Here is an 18,793-nt window from a genome sequence, read left to right as displayed (position 1 = left end):
GGTGTGTGGTGTTGACGTGTGTAGGGGGTGTCCGTGGCTTGGATTGAGCGAGCTGGGAGGGGAAGCGGCTGTGGGCTCTGCTTCGAGAACTGGGCTGCTATTGCTGGTAACAGGATGATAGGTCCGCAAGCGGTTTTAGGGCGAGAAAGTTGGGTCAAGTAACAATGGTCCTCCGGGATAATGTAGAAGGTCGACGGACGGCGCTAGAAGTTGGGCGCGAAACAAGGGAGCAGTTGATCGGGCTTTTGCGTGCTGGGGCCGCTGGTCAGCGACAAGCGGGAATTGTATGCACTAAAAGCCTGGGCCAGGTCCACTCGAGGGGTTGCGGGAGACAGGGGAGGTGAGAGGGCGAACAACCCAGAGTGCGGCGGAATTGGACCCCTTCAACCCATTTCGCTGTCCATGGTGAAGGAGGTGAGGTGTGGACTGGACAGCGCTCAAGATAATGCGGGAACCTCAGAGAGAGGGAGCTTGGATTTATGAGGGAACGGCATGACTGACTAACGCGGGGCCCAACACTTGCCTCTGCTTGAAAGAGGAGGGGAGGTCTGTGAGCTTGCCCCAGGTGACACTCGTAACCGCAAGAACACACCGCCTGAAGGGACGGGAGCCGGGAGTGGCTGATTAGGGAGACTGTCTGAGCACCGGGCGCGAATACCTGAACCTCGGGGAGAGACCTCAATACTAGCATAGCGTCAGTGGGGGCTGGCCATTGCTTGATGGAACGTAGAAACCCCGCGATTGCAGTGGAAGCAGCAGTGCATCAGCAAGGCAACTGGTCGAGGCAGGAGCTTGATTTGGCCCTTCATTGGGGTCCCCCGAGTGATGACCCCACACAGACCTGAGCAAAGGGTTGATGACGATGGAGATTCTACGTCGACAACCACATGTTGACACGAGCCCGGGGTATCATGAACATCGTGGCCTTGATACTGTAGTATCATAAGGCCAAGGGGCAAAGATCAGTGACCCTGGTTTTCTTTTGCCCCGCCGACCTCTCCTGCTGTGTAGGAGTGCATGCATCCCTTGGGACCACCTGCCAAGTCGAAGACTCGGGGAGGTTCAGCAGGTCCTCAGCGCACAGCTCCCGGATGACGAGGGACTCGGGCTGGACCGACATTGAAGGCGATGGGATATGGGTACTGCAGGGCAGAACCAGCCATGGGCGGCCAACCTTGGGAAATGGGTGGTACAGAAAGGGATAAGACGTGAGGAAACATCGTCATACCTGGGGGTTTGTCTGTGATCGGATAAGGTGTCCACAGACTGTCAGGTGGGAGTTCCCGCTCAATGTAGATCCTACAAGACGGGATGACCGTTGTCCTCCCCTCGAAAAAGATCGGACTCGAGGCCGGTGTGGTGGGGTCGGCTGTTGTATCGGAGGTGTGCGCTGCTTCGGTGAGGTAGCTTTCAGTGAAAAAAAGGGTAGAAAAGCTGCCTTTGGATAAATATGGCTTTGATTCTTAAAAATTTGGCGTTGCGGCCTCTGTATGAGAGTTTTGGCCTTGAGAAGTCGATTTAGATTTCAATTTTGTGTTCTTGGGCACCCGACAGACCGATTTATCAAGACAAAATTTAAAACAATGGATGTTCGTAGGGCAGACCCACGAGAAGCATCCATGCAGTGCGCCCGGCTGTCTGGCTCTGGCTGCCCAAAACAGGTGGAGCGTTGGCTAACATGGATATTTAAATTGTAACAAATGGTGCATTCTGAAGGGTTTGCTGTGTGCAAACGGACCGGGTGTTGCCGTGACTACAGGAAAAACTTCGAAATCACCACCTACTGAGACGCTCACATCCCAAATCAGCTTATCGACACCCAACACTGGCCGTGATCCTACCTCCTATACGCAAACACGAGGTTCTCTCATGGCCCAATGTTTACTTGCCAACTGCCAAACCAAAGGCGCTTAGCCAGGCGGCGAGCCTGGTGTGCAGCTGTGGCTGTGATTTGGAACAGAAACCTGAATGCACCCGGACGGCACAGGGCCGCTTACTCTACCGGCCTGTCAGACAAATTTGGACTCCCATGAATCCTCCTGACCGGGAGATGCGGGGGTTCAATGGGATCCCCTACATCAAGTATTTATGTATCACCTCAAGGAACATAAATTGGGCTTCGCACACCAAGCCATCTGGTTGAGTTCCGTCCCATCTGTCTTCCGCTCGAAAGCCACCAGACTCTCAGAGCTGTGATCATCATGGGCCTTTACAACAAGCTTCCCGACGATATTCGCGAGGTGGATGTGGTGATTATCGGCGGCAAGTACCTTCTTATCAATGCGCCCGGCGATCCCGACTCACTGTCTGACTGACCGCTCTGTGTAGGCGGCACAACTGGCTGCGTCGTCGCCTCGCGGCTGGCGGCGGCAGACCCCAGCATATCCATTCTCGTGATCGAGGGGGGCCAAAACAATGCCAATAATCCCACCATCATGCATCCCGCCTACTTCCTGGCCCATCTCGCGCCCGGCAGCACGACGAATCTCTTCTACAAGGCCAAGAAGTCTCCCGCCGTGGCCGACCGCGAGCTCATCCTGCCGTCAGGCGGTGTTCTGGGCGGAGGATCGTCGACCAACTTCATGATGTACAGCCGGGCTCAGAAGTCCGACTTTGACTCTTGGGCCGTCCCGGGATGGTCGGGCGCGGATATGTTGCCTTACCTGAAGAAGGTGACTTCCCTCTCTTCTTTCTCTTCTAGTCTTTGCATTTCCTGCACCCGAGGAGCAGCAGATACTCATGGCCCTCGATATGGCAAAGGTTGAGACCTACCACGGCAAGGACGGCAAGGGCGTCCACGGGAACGAGGGCCCCATTCATGTCTCGCGCGGCTCGTACCATTCAAAGAGGCTCGAGGACGAGTTCATCGCCTCGGTGGCGAAGGTGGGGTGGCCCGAGGTCGAAGACGTGCAGGATCTCGAGGCGGTGAATGCCGTCGGGCCTGCCTATCGTTACATTTCCCCGGATGGCAAGCGACAAGACGCTGCGACGTGCTACCTCCATCCTCTCCTGAACGACGGTAAGCACCCTAACCTGCATGTTCTTGTCGAGTCGCAGGTTACGCGCATCCTGTTTGACAACAACAACCACAAGGCTGTTGGGGTCGAGTTCAGACCGAACCCAGCCTTTGGCGGTGATGCGACGGAGCTCAAGACGGTCAGGGCCCGGAAGCTCGTCGTTGCGTCGAGCGGAGCCTGCGGCACCCCTTCGCTCTTGGAGAGATCCGGCGTCGGTGACCCCCAGGTCCTGCAGGCCGCAGGTATTCCCCTTGTCGCATCGGTGCCGGGTGTCGGAAACGGTTACGAGGACCACCATTTGCTTGCGTACCCGTACCTCAACTCTCTGGATGCCACCGACACCTTGGACGCTCTCGTCTACGGCCGTATGGGGAGTCCCGAGGAGTTGATCAAGGCAGGCCATCCGATGCTGGGCTGGAACGCCCAGGAGGTCCAGGGCAAGGTCCGGCCAAGCGACGCAGAGGCTGCCGCTCTGGGCCCCCAGTTCAAGGCCGCCTGGGATCGGGAGTTCAAAGACCACCCCGAAAAGCCCATGGTGGTTTTCACCGTCATCGCCGGGTTCTCGGGGGACCCGAGCCTCGCCACCGGCGGCCCCGGGCTGGCCATCTCGACCTTTACCGTCTACCCCTTTTCGCGCGGCCACATCCACATCACGGGGCCGCGGCTCGACGACCCCCTCGACTTTGAGACGGGCTTCTTTGCCGACCCCGGCGGCCTCGACGCCAAGCAACACGTGTGGGCCTACAAGAAGCAGCGCGAGATTATGCGGCGCATGCCCTGCTACCGGGGCGAAATGGCCGCCTGCCACCCGCCCTTCGCGCCGGGCTCCCGGGCCGCGTGCATCCGTCTCGAAGATGGGCAGCCGCCGCTGCCCGTCGACGTGCCCGACATCGAGTACACGCCCGAGGACGACGCCGTGCTGGAGAAGTGGCTGCGGGAGAACGTCAGCACCACATGGCACTCCCTCGGCACGTGCAAGATGGCGCCGCGCGAGCGGGGCGGCGTGGTGGATGCCAGCCTCGGCGTGTACGGCGTGGAGGGACTCAAGATTGCCGATATGAGCATCGTGCCGCGGAACGTGGCTGCCAATACCAACAATACTGCCCTGGCCATTGGCGAAAAGGCCGCGGACATTTTCCTCAGGGAGCTGGGCTTGGAGTCGAAGTAAAAATGAGGCGTCATGCGGTTGAAGAGGGACGTGAGCGTCTTATGTGCGAGACACCCGGGGACTTCAACAAATCTTTGAGATGCCTTGAATACCTCCCGTGCTGTACAGTTGGATCCCAGTTTAACTAAGTGCGGATGAGTGAGCACTGAAACGGGGCCGGTTACACAACAGGGGAAAGGGCCATGTTTCTGTGGGTATGTCCGTATGTGATAGATGCGATATATTGCTGTCTCCATGTCTATTAACTCTGGGCTAAACTCACTGGGACCACAGATCCAGTCTGGAAATCGAGCCGCTCACGAGACACATTGATGTTGGCTCTGCATCGGTGTTCCAAGCTAATGCTCAGGAAGGGACGGTGTCAGGCACACCTTGACCGGGTCTGCCTGCCTGCGGCGTCCTGAGGTCATCAAACAGCCAGTGGGATATCTTGAACATGTAGAATCAAACAGTGTATGGAGTAGGTGAGGGTGGTTGGTCGACCGTCCCTACTGTGTAGGCCCACGAACCCAGCCATTTTGCCGAGCCTAGCCCGATGATCGGTTTTCTGTGCCCAAGAAGGTGATAGGTTGCGCTGCAGGTGAGCCTCACTCGCCGGCATCCGGTTGGGCTGCAAGGCCCGCTCCGCCCATTCCCCACCCGGGCAGCCAACCTCTTCCGTGTTGGTTTGGTGGTGCCACGTTGGGCTTCTGATGCCGCGACTTTCTGCCCGACACCCACACCCACACCCTGGATAATGTGACCAGCAGCAAACCACGGGACCAATAAGGCGAGGAATTTTCGTCGAAAACAATTCACATCTCGAAGGAAACGTTGTGTGTGTCTCGAAGCCGGTAGGCGAGCCTCCACAGGATCGGTCGGCCATCTCCGCCATGACTCACGTCTTTGCTGGCATCGCGAACGTGTCACTGGATCTGCGCGCAATGCCGCTGGTCAAATCCCTTGAACCCATCACCGCGTAACTTGGGATTCATCCTCGCCAAGCAAGTCCCGAGCTACCGCTATGTCGCCTTCGCTGTATCCGCGCCAGCCCCGGTCATGCGAGAGACTGCGTCGCACAATCTCGGACAACTTGGCAGTGGCCAGCTCATTGAGCCGCTCAATGGTATTTGTGTCTGGCAGGGTGAACTCACTGCCCTCTGTTTGCTTCGCCGCCAGGGCCCCTTCAATGAGCAATCTCTTCGTGACCTAAAAGCCGTCAGCTGCTGTCTCAGCGACCCACGGCAACGGTCCTACCAGTTTCAGCCCGTAGTAGCCCCGGAGGTAATCGTCACACAGCTCGATGCTTCGTGAGAAGCGCTTGATCGCCTCAGCCATGTACTGTTGGTACGAGCCACTGGCAACACCCGGGGCGGTAGCAGCCATGTACTGCAGCTCACCCAGCCGCGCATGGATCTAAGCCGGGTACATTAGCATAGGGCTTAGTCTCCGGACCATGGTTGGGCTGCATACATTCCATGCATTTGGTGCCAGGACAAGCACCTCCTCCATGGCATAAATGGCCTGCGAGTACATGCCCTGAGACACGTAGATATCCGACAGCTCCGACCACGCCTCGGCATCAGTCGGGGAGAAATCGAGAAGCTGCACAAGAGCCGATGTTGCATCAGAAAGGCGCCCCATGGACCGCAAAAGCGCAATCCGCCTCTTCGCGATTGGCTGAAGGAATCATTGGTCAGCCAGGTCCTTTGCAAGGCATCGGCGCCGGGCCAAGACGATGAGGACGAACAATGTTGGTGTCATTCCCGCTCAGTATCTGATTGTATTCCTTCAAAACTTCCTCCAACGCGCCGTTGTTCCTGGCCTCGGCCTCCTTGACGAGGCCCCTGAGAGCCTGCACCCGCTCGTTGTCATCTCCGAAGCGGACGATGAGACGCCTGAGGCATGCATGTGCGGCCTGGTCGTCGCCTGTTCGCAGACACGACATAATGAGGTTTTCGTATTGTAGCCATTTCTCCGAGTTCTCCGAGCCCGAAAGCAGCTTGTTGAGGGGGGGCGGATACGCGATCGACGTCGAGCTGCGCAAGATTGCCGGCGCTTGTTGGGACAATGCCAGCGCGGCCGCTGGAGAGAGTCGGGTTGGAGGCTGGAGTGCCGAAGGAGCCATTGATATACTCTAATTATGTAACCACGACAATGCGAGAAGGAGATGGAAGTTGTCGCGATCGGTTGGTTGAGTTGGCCTTGAAGTGTCAAGCTGTCATTCGAGTACCGTGCGACGAGACGGACGGACGGAGCTGCTGCTGGAGCTTCAACCCATTGGGTCATGGCTCAACCGAAGAACGGGCCTGAAGTGGGGCCGAAGCCAGAGGTCAGGAGGCATTCTGGGCATGGTTGAATGCTGAGGCTGGCGTTACGGCTTCGATCGTTCCGGCCGGAAGACAGTGCCGCTTGAGCAGTCTGGATACAATTCAACCTTCGTTTTTTTTGTTAGCGTGGAACTTCCGTTAAGTATTAAACATCGTTCTTCAATTTGACCATCTTGTATTCTTTCTTTCCTCTTTCTCTTTATCTTTATCTTGCTGATCCTTCTCGTATTCATCTTTATATTTATCTTCATCCTCCTCTTATATTTCTGTCTTTGCATTCCTTTTTTTTCTCTCTTTCTTGCTCTCTTACGTTCCTTTCATCCCATTTCATGTCTAGTACCCCGCTATGTGCTACGCTAACGAACGAACCAGGGTTGGGATTGTACTGTGCAGGGCACTGCAGTGACATGCTGCGTCGGAGCTTCCAAGTTGTTAGGTTACGTTGACCAACGACATCCGCTCACTCTACGCGGTGATGGTCCGGTGTCAACCAGCAAGCCGCGGGAGCAACTGAAGTCAAGCGAGTCTCGACAGAGTAATTCCCCTAGCCAGGACTCTTTGACCTACGGCAAAATGCGTTTCGCCGTTTCATGTCCAATGCTTTCCACCAGAACACCCCGCCGCTGAACCCCGCCTGAGCCCGAATTGCACGATCGACGGTCACGAGCATCGACGAGACGTCAAGCCCCAAGTCGAGTATTGGGAAGCGAGGACTACCGAGCTTGCAGCGGTTTCTTTTAAGGCGGATAGGTAATAATATACACCAATATCAACCATGTGCGTCACCCTGACACCTCCAGCTCCTTCCTTCAAGAACGCCCTGCTGATGGTCCCTAGGTTCGAGAAGTCGCTGTACGACCTCATCCGAGGCCTGCGAAACCACAAAGGCAACGAGAAGGAATACATTCAGACCAGCTTGAAAGAATGCCGTTCCGAAATCCGCAGTCAGGACATGGGTTGGTCTCCCCTCGCCCCTTTTTCTTCAACGGCCTGTCTAGCTGACAACCGTGACACAGACGTCAAGGCAACGGCCTTGCTCAAACTCGTCTACCTCGAGATGCTTGGGCACGACATGTCCTGGGCCTCGTTCCATGTCCTTGAGGTCATGTCGTCCCAGAAATACCACCAAAAACGAGTTGGCTATCTTGCAGCTGTCCAGAGTTTCCGCCCGGACACTGATGTTCTCATGATGGCAACAAACCTGTTGAAGAAAGTGAGCAGGTCTGATGTTTCTTGCGCGGCCGCCTGCTGATCCATTTCCAGGACGTGGCTGCATCGCTACCGATCATTATTTCCCTCCCGATCGGTGCGCTCCCTCACATCGTCACCCCCTCCCTGGCCATGTCACTGCTCGGTGACTTGCTACCTCGCCTCGGTCATTCGCATGCCGCTATTCGAAAAAAGACGGTGGTCACCCTCTACCGGTTAGCATTGGTATACCCAGAAGCACTCCGTGCCTCCTGGCCCAAAATCAAAGAGCGCCTGATGGACCCGGAGGAGGACTCGAGCGTGACGGCGGCTATTGTAAATGTGGTATGCGAACTGGGGTGGCGAAGGCCGCATGACTTCCTTCCGCTCGCACCCCGGCTGTTTGAGCTTTTGGTCGATGGAGGAAATAACTGGATGGCAATAAAGCTGATCAAGCTTGTAAGACCGCCTACGCTCACACACGTCGATTGCCCTAACGTGCTGTAGTTTGCTACTTTGACGCCTCTGGAGCCGAGGCTGGTGCGCAAGCTGCTGCCACCTTTGACCAACCTTATTCGAACTACCCCGGCAATGTCTTTGCTGTATGAGTGTATCAACGGCATCATCCAGGGCGGCATCCTCGGAGACGGGGAAGACTTTTCCGCGAGGGAAGAGGTAGCCTCACTGTGCGTCACGAAGCTGCGGGGCATGGTGTCCGCCAGCAGCGATCCAAACCGTAAGAAGACCCCATCCCTCCAAAGTGACTGCCCTCGGCTAACAATGCTCACTCAGTCAAATACGTGGCGCTCCTCGCGTTCAATCGGATTGTCGTCACTCACCCATTTCTTGTCGCGCAACAGGAGGATGTGATCCTTGAGTGCATCGATAGTGAAGATATTACAATCAGGATAAAAGCCCTCGACTTGGTGCAGGGGATGGTCAGCAGCGACAACCTAGTGACGATTGTTAGCCGCCTGATGAGGCAGCTTAAAGCATCGTCGACGACACTCAACCAACAGCAAAATGGTCTCGAGGGCCAGGGTCTCGAGACAGACTCGAGCGACGAGGGAAGCGCGGATTCCAAACGCCGACGCAAGGCGCTAGACCGCGCTCCTCCTCTGCCGGACAACTACACGGTCGACGTCATCGGCCGCATTCTCATGATGTGCACTCAGAATAACTACGCCAACATAGTCGATTTTGACTGGTACATAGACGTTATCAGTCAGCTTCTGCGAGTTGCCCCTGCACCGCGAGCCAAAGATCTTGACGGCGGCTTATCACCTTTAAAGGTCCCCGGCGACATCTCCGAGAAAATCGGCAACGAGCTCAGGAATGTCGCCGTCAAAGTCAAGGCCATCAGAGCCGTCTCTGTAAGGGCCGCTGAGCTCGTCGTATCCCGGATGGGCTCGGAAATTTCGCTTTCCCAGCCTGTGGTTTCAGGGGCACTCAAGCCCATTGCGTGGGTGCTTGGAGAGTACGCCTCGCAGCTGCTATCTCCTGACGACTCCCTGCGGTATTTGCTGGACATTGTCCCCCGAATTGGGGACCCCGAGGTTCTAGCAACGTGTCTGCAAGCTGTTTTGAAGCTGTTTGCCCATGTTAGCGGAGATGATCAGGCACTCTGGACCTCGGAAAGAAAGTCGACAGTGTCATTACTGATGGCCCGCATCATCCACGTCCTGGAGCCGTTTTCGTCACACCCGTATCTGGAGGTCCAGGAGCGTGCTGTTGAGTTCATCGAGCTGCTCAAGCTGACGGCCGAAGCAGCAGCCGGCCAAGCAACATCTACCGACGAGGTACAGCAGGATCCGCCATTGCTTCTCACTCAGGCTATCCCCTCACTCTTCGCTGGATGGGAGCTCAACTCAGTTGCTGCGGGAACGCAACAGAACGTGCCGGTCCCAGATGACTTGGATCTCGACGAGCCGATCCACCCCAACCTGAACAGTCTCTTAGCGCAGGCGGACTCGTTAATGCTGCCGGTGCAGGGTGACGACGAGTTTGAAGCCTACTACAACGAGAAACCACCAGCCACAAGCATGTCTAGCGAGCCGGCGATCAAGAGGCTCGTCGACGCACCAGAGGAAGTCTCCAGTTCATACCAACAGTCGGAAGAGAGCTACCTTGACTCGGACATTATCGCACGGAGAAAGGCGGAGCGCATGGAGCGCTACCGCGATGACCCTTTCTACATCCCCGACTCCACCGCATCCGGCGGCAGATCAACACCAATCCACAACATCCTCCAGAAAGAAAACGGCCCCGACCTCGACATCGATTCGATCCCCATCATGCAACTCGACCTCGACAAGCCAAACCCCCAGGGCCGCGCCAGTCCAGCCCAACACCAACAACAACAACTGCGCCCCAAGTCAAAACCCAACCAACGCATCGTCGTAGCAGCGGATGAGACCCTCGGCGGAAGCGGCCTCTCCACGCCACGCACCACCACGTACGACTCGGAACACAGCTCAGAACCGTCCCTCGCGGCGAAGTCTAGGACGGCGGTCGCCAAGAAGCTCAAACAGCACTCTCTCCTGCAGATCACGTCAAGCCATCTCAGCGATCTAGCCCTCGGGGAGGAAGGAGCGGGCCAGTCTGGCGGCGGCGGGCCGCTGGCGCACGAGCGGCAGCAACGGGAGGAAGCGGAAATGGCGCAGGCGCTGAAGGAGGTGCAGCGCCTGCGGCTGGAGATGCAGAGGGCCAACGAGAGAATACAGATTGCGCAGGGGGTGCCGGTGGAGGGGGTGGTGGTTAGGAAGAAGAAGACGACAAAGAAGGTGGTGAAGGCGGATGAGGGGCAGCGGGAAGAAGGGATAAGGGGAGGTGAAGGGCTTCCAGAAGGGGAAGGGGTGAAGCCTAAGACGAAAAAGAAGAAGAAAGTCAGGGTCGAAGGGCAGGAGGGTGCTGGGGGTGGGAACGGGGAGCCGGTGGTTAAGGCCAAGAAGAAGGTTAAGAAAGTGGTGCAGTTGAATGAAGGGGAAGGGGCTGCAGCTGCTGCGGAGGGGCAATAGATGGGTTTGATATCAGGAAACAGAAGAAGCTATACAACTGTGTCAAACCGACTGTTGGTATCGTAAATGCGTGCTTCCATCAACCAAGTCTATCCCCGGCCGCGCTCATACCTCACTCTATCAAATGCTCTATCGGGCATACCGCGTATTTCACAGACCTATTATCCGAGTAATACAACCTATCTCCCCTGATCAAGCTTCTATCCTTCCATCCTCCTCATCCTGCGCCTTCCCATCCAACTTGCTCCAAGCTGGTTTATTCCTCCTCCCCTCCCCACCACCAACACTCTTGTACTGATACCCCCTCGCCCTAGGCCGCTGCCCAACACCCTCGGGAAACTCGGGTTCGTAAGCCAGCGTGAACCGCCGGACCGCCTCGTCGAAGTTCCCCTCCTGTGCCACCCCTTGGGCGAGCATCGATCGCACGCCGGCGAAGAAGGCCGACATAATGGCGTGGTTGTGGATCTGCAGCAGCGTCCAGCCGAGCATTTCGCGCGCGGACAGGAGGTGGTGGATGTATGCGCGGTGGTGGGATGTGCAGGCGTAGCAGGTGCAGTTGGGAGTGAGGGGCAGGAGAGAGGTGGCGTGCGCGGGGAGGGAGAGATCGATTGCTAGCGGGGAGGGGCCGCCTGTACAACTGCTGCTGCTCTCAGAAACGGAGGAGGTATTGGTGGTGGTGGGTGGGGGGAAGGTGAAGGAGAGGGCCAGGCCGGCGTCGGAGATGGTGTTGATGAATGGGAGCGCGAAGAGGTCGATTCCAAGGGTGATTTGGCGGAGGATGTGGTGGGGCGTGGGCGGGTCGGCGAGGGAGAGGCGCGGGAGTGGGACGAGGGCGGCGCAGTGCTCAGCTAGGTCGGGCAGGAGGTCGGCGTCGTAGATGGCTAAGCCTGAGAGCTGGGATGTCGGGAGGTAGTCTTCGGCGAGGCGTGAGATGTATTCCCATTGGATGGAGTAGGACACAGGCAGGACGGGGGCGAAGGTGGATATCCTGGGGTTGTTGGAGTCGGAGAGCTCTGAGAACCAGTCGACTACCCACTCGTCGGTGCGCTCGGCCATGCGCAGGGCGCGTTTGGAGTTGGGCGTGATGGGGCTGTGGGTGAGGTCTGCCGGGGGAATGGCGATGTCGGGTGTGAGGGTCTTCACGGCTGACAGGTACTCTTTGGTGGTGAGAACCTGGAAGCCTGTCGAAGTGAAGACGGACACGGAGGCGTTGGTGTTGCCCATGGGAGAAGCAACAGCGGGAAGGCGGCGGGCGCTGAGGACGGTGGTGACCGACTGCGGCAAGGCAGTAAAGCTGTGGAGGCGCGTGTTGTGTTTTGTTGTTGTCGGGGTCTCATAGATAGGGGGCGTCCTCTTGGCGTATTGCTGAGGCCGCTCGATGACTGAGGTATTAGAGTCAGGAAGCTTCTCAGCAGAGTCATCGCTTGACTTAATCGCAACTCACAATCCTCCAGCGCCATATATGCGCCGGTTGTCTCCAAGTGCTTGCTCACGTTGTCCGGGGTGAGATGCGGCAGGGCGCCGCGCGAGGTGACTCCCATATAGTTGGGTGTATCGATGGGTAGTCTCCTTGCAAACGCCAGACGGCCCAGCCGAGCAGCGGCGCCGCCTTTCAGCGCAGCTTTGATAACCTCGAATCTCATGGCTCCGGACTCCAGATTCTGATTATCAACCGTCATTGTGCGAAGTGTTGGGTATGTGTCGCTGAACCCGTGTTGCAATCCAGGGGCTCACTGATTCTTCCGTCTTCACGCAGAAATACAGTTGAGATTCATTCAGGCTTCCGATCCACCCAGTTGCATTGGGTTTAAAGTCTGAAAGTGGCAAAACTCCTGAAACACGACGATGGGCAGGATATTCATGACCGTGTCATAGAAAGCCGAGTTTTATGTTGTGTTTTTCTGCCGTGCTTTTATTTTGAGTCCCAGCTAATTCTCTGCTCCTGCAATTGATACGGGGGTCGGTTCTTGGAATTGTTCAGGGCAGGCTAACAGCCCCGTTCATTACGGATTACAGCCAACGTTACCTAGACCCAGTAATTTATCGAGGTTGTCGGCCAAGGCTAAAAGTGGCCCCCGCCTTAAACCTACACTAAAGTGTTACTTACCGGTTTCAGTCAAGACCCACCGTTCCCGTACCCCGCCCTGGCAAGGCTGTTTCGGGCTTTCAGCCCCTCCCGCAGGAACCGGGAGCAGCAGGGGTCGCGCCCATGTGCTTGACGACCCTCTCTGTGCCATCCTCCATGCCATCGCTTTCATCTTCTCTGATTCTATTCCGGATGTGATGTTAGTCATCCGTTCTCCCTTAAGAGGGGTCTAACTCCGTCGCATTTCCCCTTTGCAATCCTTCGTGTTGGCTGGTTCCTGGCCCACTCCATCTCCGAGCCATCCGACATCACTTGCTAACTTGCGCGTCGGGTACCTTGAGTTTTTCTAGCGGACTGTTCGATTGACCGTTGGCCCACCATGGATGAGAACAGCGCCCAAACCCACACTCAAGTTCGCCATGAAGAGCGCAACGATGCGGCCGACTCGGATGCCACCACGATCGGCGCCGACCATCCCGACGCACCAATCCGAGACTCCCCGCTGGTCGAGGATCTCGAGCCAGACACGTCGCCGCCCACGCCCCGTTTCATCCAGGACGAAGGCACATGGAAGCGTTTCAAATGGGTCCCATACCCAGTCCGCCGCGTGATAAAGGCCACCGCGAATTGGGCTCGAGGCCCTCCCAATCCGCACCGCTACCATATCGAGCCATTATTCCCCCAGGTACAGCACCGCCCCATCGTCCTGCTCGACAGGTACCTCCCGCGGAAATCTCACAGAGCCTTTGCCGTGTTTGCCTTCTTTGGGATATGGCTCCTCACCTTTGCTCTGGTCATGCGCCAGGGCCTGATTGCGGCCGAGATCCCAGAGTGGGGGACGCCCACGCAGATCGGCTGCGGGTCGACGTACTGGACGTCTGGGAATGGATGCGGAGTGGATGGCGTGAACTGTCGCCCGTTTACCGATGGCGGATATCCCTTCCGGTGCCCCGCAAATTGCGCTAGCTACCATGTTCTGAACCCGCGTGCCGTCGGGGACCAGGAGATAATCTACCAGCCGCTCGTCATCGGCGGGCCGCCCGAGGCAACGGACGGGCCGGCAGTGTACCGCGGCGACTCGCACATCTGCAGCGCGGCCATTCATGCCGGCGTCATTTCGAATACCAATGGCGGTTGCGGCGTGGTGAAGCTCATCGGGAGGCGGACGAATTTCAACAGCACGACGAGGAACGGCATTACCAGCATCGCCTTTGATTCGTACTTCCCGCTCTCCTTCACCTTCGAGCCGGGCATCACCTGTGACGCTAGGGACGTTATCTGGTCGCTGCTTGCCGTCTCCGTCGTGTTCACCACCGTATTCTCGCTCTTCGTCACCTCGCCAGCCCTCTTTTTCTTCCCTCTCTTCACTGTCCTCTACTGGACTGTCGGCATGGTCACCGACACGCCCAGTCATCGAGACATCCCTTCCCTTTTCTCCGCCGAGATTGGGAGATTTCTGCCCGCCATGTTCGTCGCATGGGTCATGTACGACAAGATGGGCGTTAGGAGGACGCTGAAGGGACTGACGGCGCAGGTCGAGAAGACGGTTCTCTGGCTCGGAGCGGCGTGGGTGGGCGCCCTGACCAACTACACGCTGGATTTTATCCCCATTCAACGCCTCACCTCCCGCGACCTGCAGCAACAGCCCGGCGCTCGCGCTGCACTGGCCATCATCGTCCTCATCCTCGCCGTCATCGCCTCGGCGCAAGCTTGGTACTTCCGGCAAGAGGGGCGGCTGATCCGCAACCTCAAGCTGTACGCCCTCTTTGTCGGGGGAATTATCATTTGTCTCGTCCTGCCTGATCTCAACCTGCGCATCCACCACTACATCCTCGCGCTGCTCCTGCTGCCGGGCACCGCCATCCAGATGCGGCCCTCGCTGCTCTACCAGGGCCTGCTAATCGGCCTCTTTGTCAACGGCATCGCCCGCTGGGGCTTCGATCCCGTCCTGCAGACGGATTATTCCCTTCTCGGCGACGGCCAACTGGACTCGCCGCTGCCGTCGATCCGTGTGCCGGTCATTGTGCCCAATACGAACATTACCTTTGCGTGGGACCCGCCGCCGGGCACGTTTGATGGGATTAGTGTGCTCGTGAATGACGTGGAGAGGTTCAGAAAGTATTTCTATGAGGGGGTTGGCGAAGAAGAGAATATCTCGAATGTCTCGAGTGTCACGTGGGTGAGGGATCAAGACCCGGAGGTGCCTGAGTACTTTCGCTTTGCGTGGATGAAGGGGAATGAGCGCGGAGATTATACCAAGGCGGGGAAGTGGGATGGCAAGGAGAGCTGGTCGCATATGGCGCCTGGTCCGTCGAGGTTAAGGGCGAGGGAGGAGCAGAGGTTTATGGGAACATTATGAGAGTTATGTCTGGTGATGGGTTGGGTCAATGGGCTGTCTAGATGGTTTTGTTGATTACAATATTATGAATGCAGCTAGACGAGTGATACTTGCCTGGGTCTCGGACTCTGAGTCTGCTAAACAGAGGATACATGAATAGATGTTCACTTGCGAGTGATGGGATGCGCCCATGGTGCCATCTTCCGGCAGGTTCCCATCACAAATCTCATGTCCTCCTTCGGCATGGTCAGTACAGAGAAATCCATAGCCCCAGCAAGAGAATGGTTGCTTACCACCGTGACCTTGACTCGCCCGGCATGCTCGGCCACCATAGCCGAGGCCTTTAGGAGATTAATGATGAAGGATTCGGTAAGCTGCTGAAAGATGGAGACGGCGTCTGATTCTAATTGCGAAGGAAACTATAGGTAGCTACCCCTTGAGACACCAAGATTTATGCAAATTCAACGATAGGTATTAGACCCGGACGGCCGGAGCAACCGCCGGCATCCCATTCCGCTCCGGCCGAGCAGGTCCCACCCGGCAGCAGCGTCTCGAGCGGGTGCCAAGACGGAACCCATCTCCACATGGCTTTGACGTCCTCTCCCGAGCATCCATCTTCACAACTCACGCCATCTCGACTAAGAATCCCAGTCAAACCAACCATTGCCCATTGTCACGACTCAATACCAAATCCCACAAAATCAACTCCAGAAAGAACAAGAACCAGAAAATGCCACCAACACGCATCCCGACAGAATCCGACTTCACCCCGATCTTCCCCTCGCACCCTACCCACCGCCCGAATGAGCCCAGCCCCATCTCCCTAGTCTACCCCAATCCGCCAGAATCAACAACCTCCATTCTCATCCTCTTCCACGGCTTAGGCGACTCGTCAGCCCCCTTCGCCACCTTCGCCCGGAACCTGGCCCTGCCTGGCGTCTTAGCCATCTCAGTCCGCGGCACGGCACCGCTTCCGGCGCTGCTTGCAGATCCGGATGGCGAGCAGGGCTATCACTGGGGAAATGATCTCTCCTTTTCGAGCGCCTCGGGCGAGGTCGACGCTGATCCGGGGTTTGAGACGGCCAAGCAGTGGGTTATGGAGCAGTTGGTTGGGGAGGTGCTTGTGGGGAAGTGTGGGTGGGAAGTTGGGGATGTGATGCTCTTTGGGTTTGGGCAGGGTGGGAGTTTGGCTCTGGGGTTGGCTTCGATGTTGAGGATGGGGAAGAGGGTTGAGGATGTTACGGAGGAGGATGGGAAGGACAAGGAAAGAGGGAGGAAGTTCAAGGGGGTGGTTTCAATTGGTGGGGGGTTGCCTATGTCCATGGTGCCGACTGTGAGTGGGTTGGGGAAGGCCAAGACGGCGGTGTTGGTATGTTGTGGGCGAGAGAGTGAGGCCGTGGATGAAGATGCGGTGGATTTGTTGAAGAGGGAGTTCGAGGCGGTCAAGGTGGTGCGGTGGAAGAGGGCGGATGATGGTATGCCTAGGAATCGGGAGGAGGCGCTGCCTATGATTCAATTCTTTGCCGAGAGGCTGAGAAATGGGTGGCTTTAGGTTTCGGCCTCACAAGGAGTAAATAAGCAAGTAGCCAAGAAGAGAGGCACAGCCCAAGCACGCTCCGTTCATGCGTGTGCTCACTAGGTATGTGGTTTGAAATAACTAAGGAAATCATTGAGGCTCGAAAACCACCATCTACTTCAGGTCATCAGTTTCCGTGTTAAAGTAATGTCATAGTCAACCTGAAAAAGAGAGATTTGAAATGGAAAGAAAGCAGAGTAGAAAAGTCAATGCTTTGGAGTTGATTACATAGCTTTTCGTCAGCCGTCCCGCAAAACAGGAATGGAAAGGCATGAAACCCCGGCCACCAGTTCTCCCTTTCCCATCGCCATTTCTGTGCGCAACCCCAACCTCAACCTTGATAGTCCCCTTCATACCTAGCAGATCTCCGGTCCCTGTGTCCGAAGAGTCCACCAGCAAATATGCTGCCAGTAGTGCAGCGCATGCCCAATACCCCTTAGACACCGTGACGTCCGCACCCCGCTGTTATGCCTGTTTGGCAGTTCTCACGAGCTTGCTTCTCAATGCTCAGAATGTGACTGACTGAGTCGAGGCAGATTCGTCAGGCATGATAATTGTCCTCCAATCCCGCCCACTGCCTGCATCGTCATTGCTTCGTAGAGGCCGTGACGCAGCTGGTCGATGGCCACCACCAAGCGATCCTTCAGCTGCAATGTCATCCCTAAGCACCATTGGTAGCTCGTGATGTAGGCTCCCAGCTTTTCAGTGTAGTTGTCAAGATTGTCCGGAAGCACCAACTCCGTTCCATTGCCGAGCACATCCATGTCTTTCAACTTGTTCCACCGCTTCAGGCTAGTCGAGCCCGTGTCGATCAGGTCCTGCTGCACGAGTCATTGCGGATATGGCATTGCTTAAAACGGTATGGCCTTTTCGCATTTTTTGAGAGCCAGTTAGAGTCTGTCGACCTCGAACGGCCTTTGGTTCACCTCGACTTCAGCGAGTTTGAGAAGCCCTTTGACTGCCTTTTCGCTTTGCTTGTCAGAGACATCCGACCGCATTCTCAACCCAAATGAACTCGACAAACGCCTTTTCGATGGTTCTTTTCATGTGCGCACTTTCCAACTTATTGCTCAATTTGTCGACCATGCGGAGAAACTCTTCGCGGTAGTTGCCGATATGGGAGGCGAAGGGGGAAGGGTGCTTTTTGTTGTAGAGACGGCCAGCTTGATCGATGGCAATCTTGTCAGGACGTACTGCGCCATTCCTGAGGCTTGTGATGAAGAGCACCGAAACAATCGCCGTGAAGGCGACTTCCTTGGCGGTTGTTGGCTCAGGTAATCCTCCGTGAGGTGGAAAGTCTTCAGGGCTCCAGAGCTTGTACAAGCCGAGGACCTGCTCGTCAGACGGTGCTTGAGTCTACCCAGTCTCACCTTCCAGCAGCTCATTCTCAGATTCCTCGTCGCCTGAAGCCTCATTTTCAGAGGGCCCGTCCTCTTCCAAATCACCATCGTCCGATTCACCGTCTTCCACTTCCTTATCGTTCTCCATCTCCTCGATGTCCTCCACTTCCTCATCGTCCTCCACCTCATCGTCCTCCACCTCCTCGTTCTCGGATGCATCCTCCCCCTGTTCATTGCGCCGGACCCTTCAGCTGCAGTGTCGTCATTAGCCGTGTCAGTGTCATCCTGCTTCCACAAATCATTGCGCGTCTGTCCATCGATTTCGCGTCTAATGGTTTTTGCAGGCAGAAAGGATTCTTGCTCCCTGGGTAACAAGCTGGGCAACAGCTCCCGCGGAGATGGACGCCGGTCCCATTTCGAACAGGGCCGGGTATATATAAGGCCCCTTTGAGATTGACCCGGGCGGTTGTCGCCAATGCCGGGATAGGGAGCCCATCTTCGAGATTGAGATGGTCTCGTGGGTACCTGGGCACCCGAAGTCGACGGCTTTTGTTAAGCATTCATCCTTGATATCGCTTTCTTCCTCCCGACACTTGTATAGTGTAGATATTTTCATTTAAATTGCTGTCATTTAAATGACTTGATATTAAAATATCATAAGGCAACATTTGAAATAAAAAATAACTAATTATTATTCCAACAATAATAGTTAAAGGAATACTATTACTAGTATTACTTTGAAGTTCACTTGTTC

The 18,793-nt window shown here is 56.3% G+C and overlaps 7 protein-coding genes across 7 annotated transcripts; 4 read left to right on the top strand and 3 right to left on the bottom strand.

Annotated features, from left to right (window-relative positions):
* The first annotated feature begins 1,833 nt into the window (after positions 1 to 1,833).
* On the top strand, positions 1,834 to 4,607 carry N657DRAFT_647000 (GMC oxidoreductase). Its single transcript, XM_062793233.1, has 3 exons — positions 1,834 to 2,262; positions 2,329 to 2,672; positions 2,761 to 4,607. Exons 1-3 carry the CDS (start codon positions 2,202 to 2,204, stop codon positions 4,183 to 4,185), a joined length of 1,830 nt encoding a protein of 609 aa, XP_062646086.1. The 5' UTR covers positions 1,834 to 2,201; the 3' UTR covers positions 4,186 to 4,607.
* Positions 4,608 to 5,136: 529 nt separating this feature from the next.
* On the bottom strand, positions 5,137 to 6,292 carry N657DRAFT_682109 (protein prenylyltransferase; the record flags this gene model as incomplete). Its single annotated transcript, XM_062796458.1, has 4 exons — positions 5,137 to 5,373; positions 5,422 to 5,580; positions 5,638 to 5,844; positions 5,915 to 6,292. 4 exons carry the CDS (start codon positions 6,290 to 6,292, stop codon positions 5,137 to 5,139), a joined length of 981 nt encoding a protein of 326 aa, XP_062646085.1.
* A 569-nt stretch (positions 6,293 to 6,861) lies between these two features.
* N657DRAFT_498954 (Adaptor protein complex AP-3 delta subunit) lies at positions 6,862 to 10,795 on the top strand. The gene is made up of 6 exons (XM_062787659.1): positions 6,862 to 7,271; positions 7,332 to 7,450; positions 7,511 to 7,707; positions 7,758 to 8,141; positions 8,190 to 8,418; positions 8,475 to 10,795. Coding segments are annotated over exons 1-6 (3,156 nt in total). The 5' UTR covers positions 6,862 to 7,269; the 3' UTR covers positions 10,700 to 10,795.
* N657DRAFT_664904 (tRNA-guanine transglycosylase) lies at positions 10,714 to 12,657 on the bottom strand. The gene is made up of 2 exons (XM_062795267.1): positions 12,144 to 12,657; positions 10,714 to 12,081 (listed from the first exon to the last, which is right to left on the bottom strand). The coding sequence occupies exons 1-2, from the start codon at positions 12,376 to 12,378 to the stop codon at positions 10,892 to 10,894; spliced, it is 1,425 nt and encodes a 474-aa protein (XP_062646083.1). The 5' UTR covers positions 12,379 to 12,657; the 3' UTR covers positions 10,714 to 10,891.
* Positions 12,658 to 12,927: 270 nt separating this feature from the next.
* Positions 12,928 to 15,325, top strand: N657DRAFT_646995 (uncharacterized protein). The gene has a single exon (XM_062793232.1). It carries the CDS (start codon positions 13,165 to 13,167, stop codon positions 15,142 to 15,144), a length of 1,980 nt encoding a protein of 659 aa, XP_062646082.1. The 5' UTR covers positions 12,928 to 13,164; the 3' UTR covers positions 15,145 to 15,325.
* A 255-nt stretch (positions 15,326 to 15,580) lies between these two features.
* Positions 15,581 to 16,900, top strand: N657DRAFT_646994 (alpha/beta-hydrolase). The gene has a single exon (XM_062793231.1). It carries the CDS (start codon positions 15,854 to 15,856, stop codon positions 16,673 to 16,675), a length of 822 nt encoding a protein of 273 aa, XP_062646081.1. The 5' UTR covers positions 15,581 to 15,853; the 3' UTR covers positions 16,676 to 16,900.
* A 155-nt stretch (positions 16,901 to 17,055) lies between these two features.
* On the bottom strand, positions 17,056 to 18,535 carry N657DRAFT_720784 (uncharacterized protein; the record flags this gene model as incomplete). The annotated part of the gene is made up of 5 exons (XM_062797512.1): positions 17,056 to 17,103; positions 17,275 to 17,517; positions 17,705 to 17,979; positions 18,070 to 18,284; positions 18,498 to 18,535. 5 exons carry the CDS (start codon positions 18,533 to 18,535, stop codon positions 17,056 to 17,058), a joined length of 819 nt encoding a protein of 272 aa, XP_062646080.1.
* Between the last annotated feature and the right edge of the window lie 258 nt (positions 18,536 to 18,793).

Source organism: Parathielavia appendiculata (assembly GCF_033297405.1).
Source record: "Parathielavia appendiculata strain CBS 731.68 unplaced genomic scaffold N657scaffold_9, whole genome shotgun sequence".
Taxonomy (NCBI): domain Eukaryota; kingdom Fungi; phylum Ascomycota; class Sordariomycetes; order Sordariales; family Chaetomiaceae; genus Parathielavia; species Parathielavia appendiculata.
The sequence above is the reverse complement of the archived record's forward strand: the minus strand, read 5'-3'. Positions and strand labels throughout refer to the sequence as shown.

Excerpts from the sequence above, each read along its gene's own strand:
- N657DRAFT_647000 (XM_062793233.1), top strand. The coding sequence starts at position 2,202 with ATGGGCCTTTACAACAAGCTTCCCGACGATATTCGCGAGGTGGATGTG. Across the intron at positions 2,263-2,328 it reads GGATGTGGTGATTATCGGCG|GCGGCACAACTGGCTGCGTC; the intron begins GCAAGTACCTTC and ends CGCTCTGTGTAG. Across the intron at positions 2,673-2,760 it reads TGTTGCCTTACCTGAAGAAG|GTTGAGACCTACCACGGCAA; the intron begins GTGACTTCCCTC and ends GATATGGCAAAG.
- N657DRAFT_498954 (XM_062787659.1), top strand. Across the intron at positions 7,451-7,510 it reads AATCCGCAGTCAGGACATGG|ACGTCAAGGCAACGGCCTTG; the intron begins GTTGGTCTCCCC and ends ACCGTGACACAG. Across the intron at positions 8,419-8,474 it reads CGCCAGCAGCGATCCAAACC|TCAAATACGTGGCGCTCCTC; the intron begins GTAAGAAGACCC and ends ATGCTCACTCAG.
- N657DRAFT_664904 (XM_062795267.1), bottom strand. The coding sequence starts at position 12,378 with ATGACGGTTGATAATCAGAATCTGGAGTCCGGAGCCATGAGATTCGAG. Across the intron at positions 12,082-12,143 it reads ATATATGGCGCTGGAGGATT|TCATCGAGCGGCCTCAGCAA; the intron begins GTGAGTTGCGAT and ends CTAATACCTCAG.
- N657DRAFT_646995 (XM_062793232.1), top strand. The coding sequence starts at position 13,165 with ATGGATGAGAACAGCGCCCAAACCCACACTCAAGTTCGCCATGAAGAG.
- N657DRAFT_646994 (XM_062793231.1), top strand. The coding sequence starts at position 15,854 with ATGCCACCAACACGCATCCCGACAGAATCCGACTTCACCCCGATCTTC.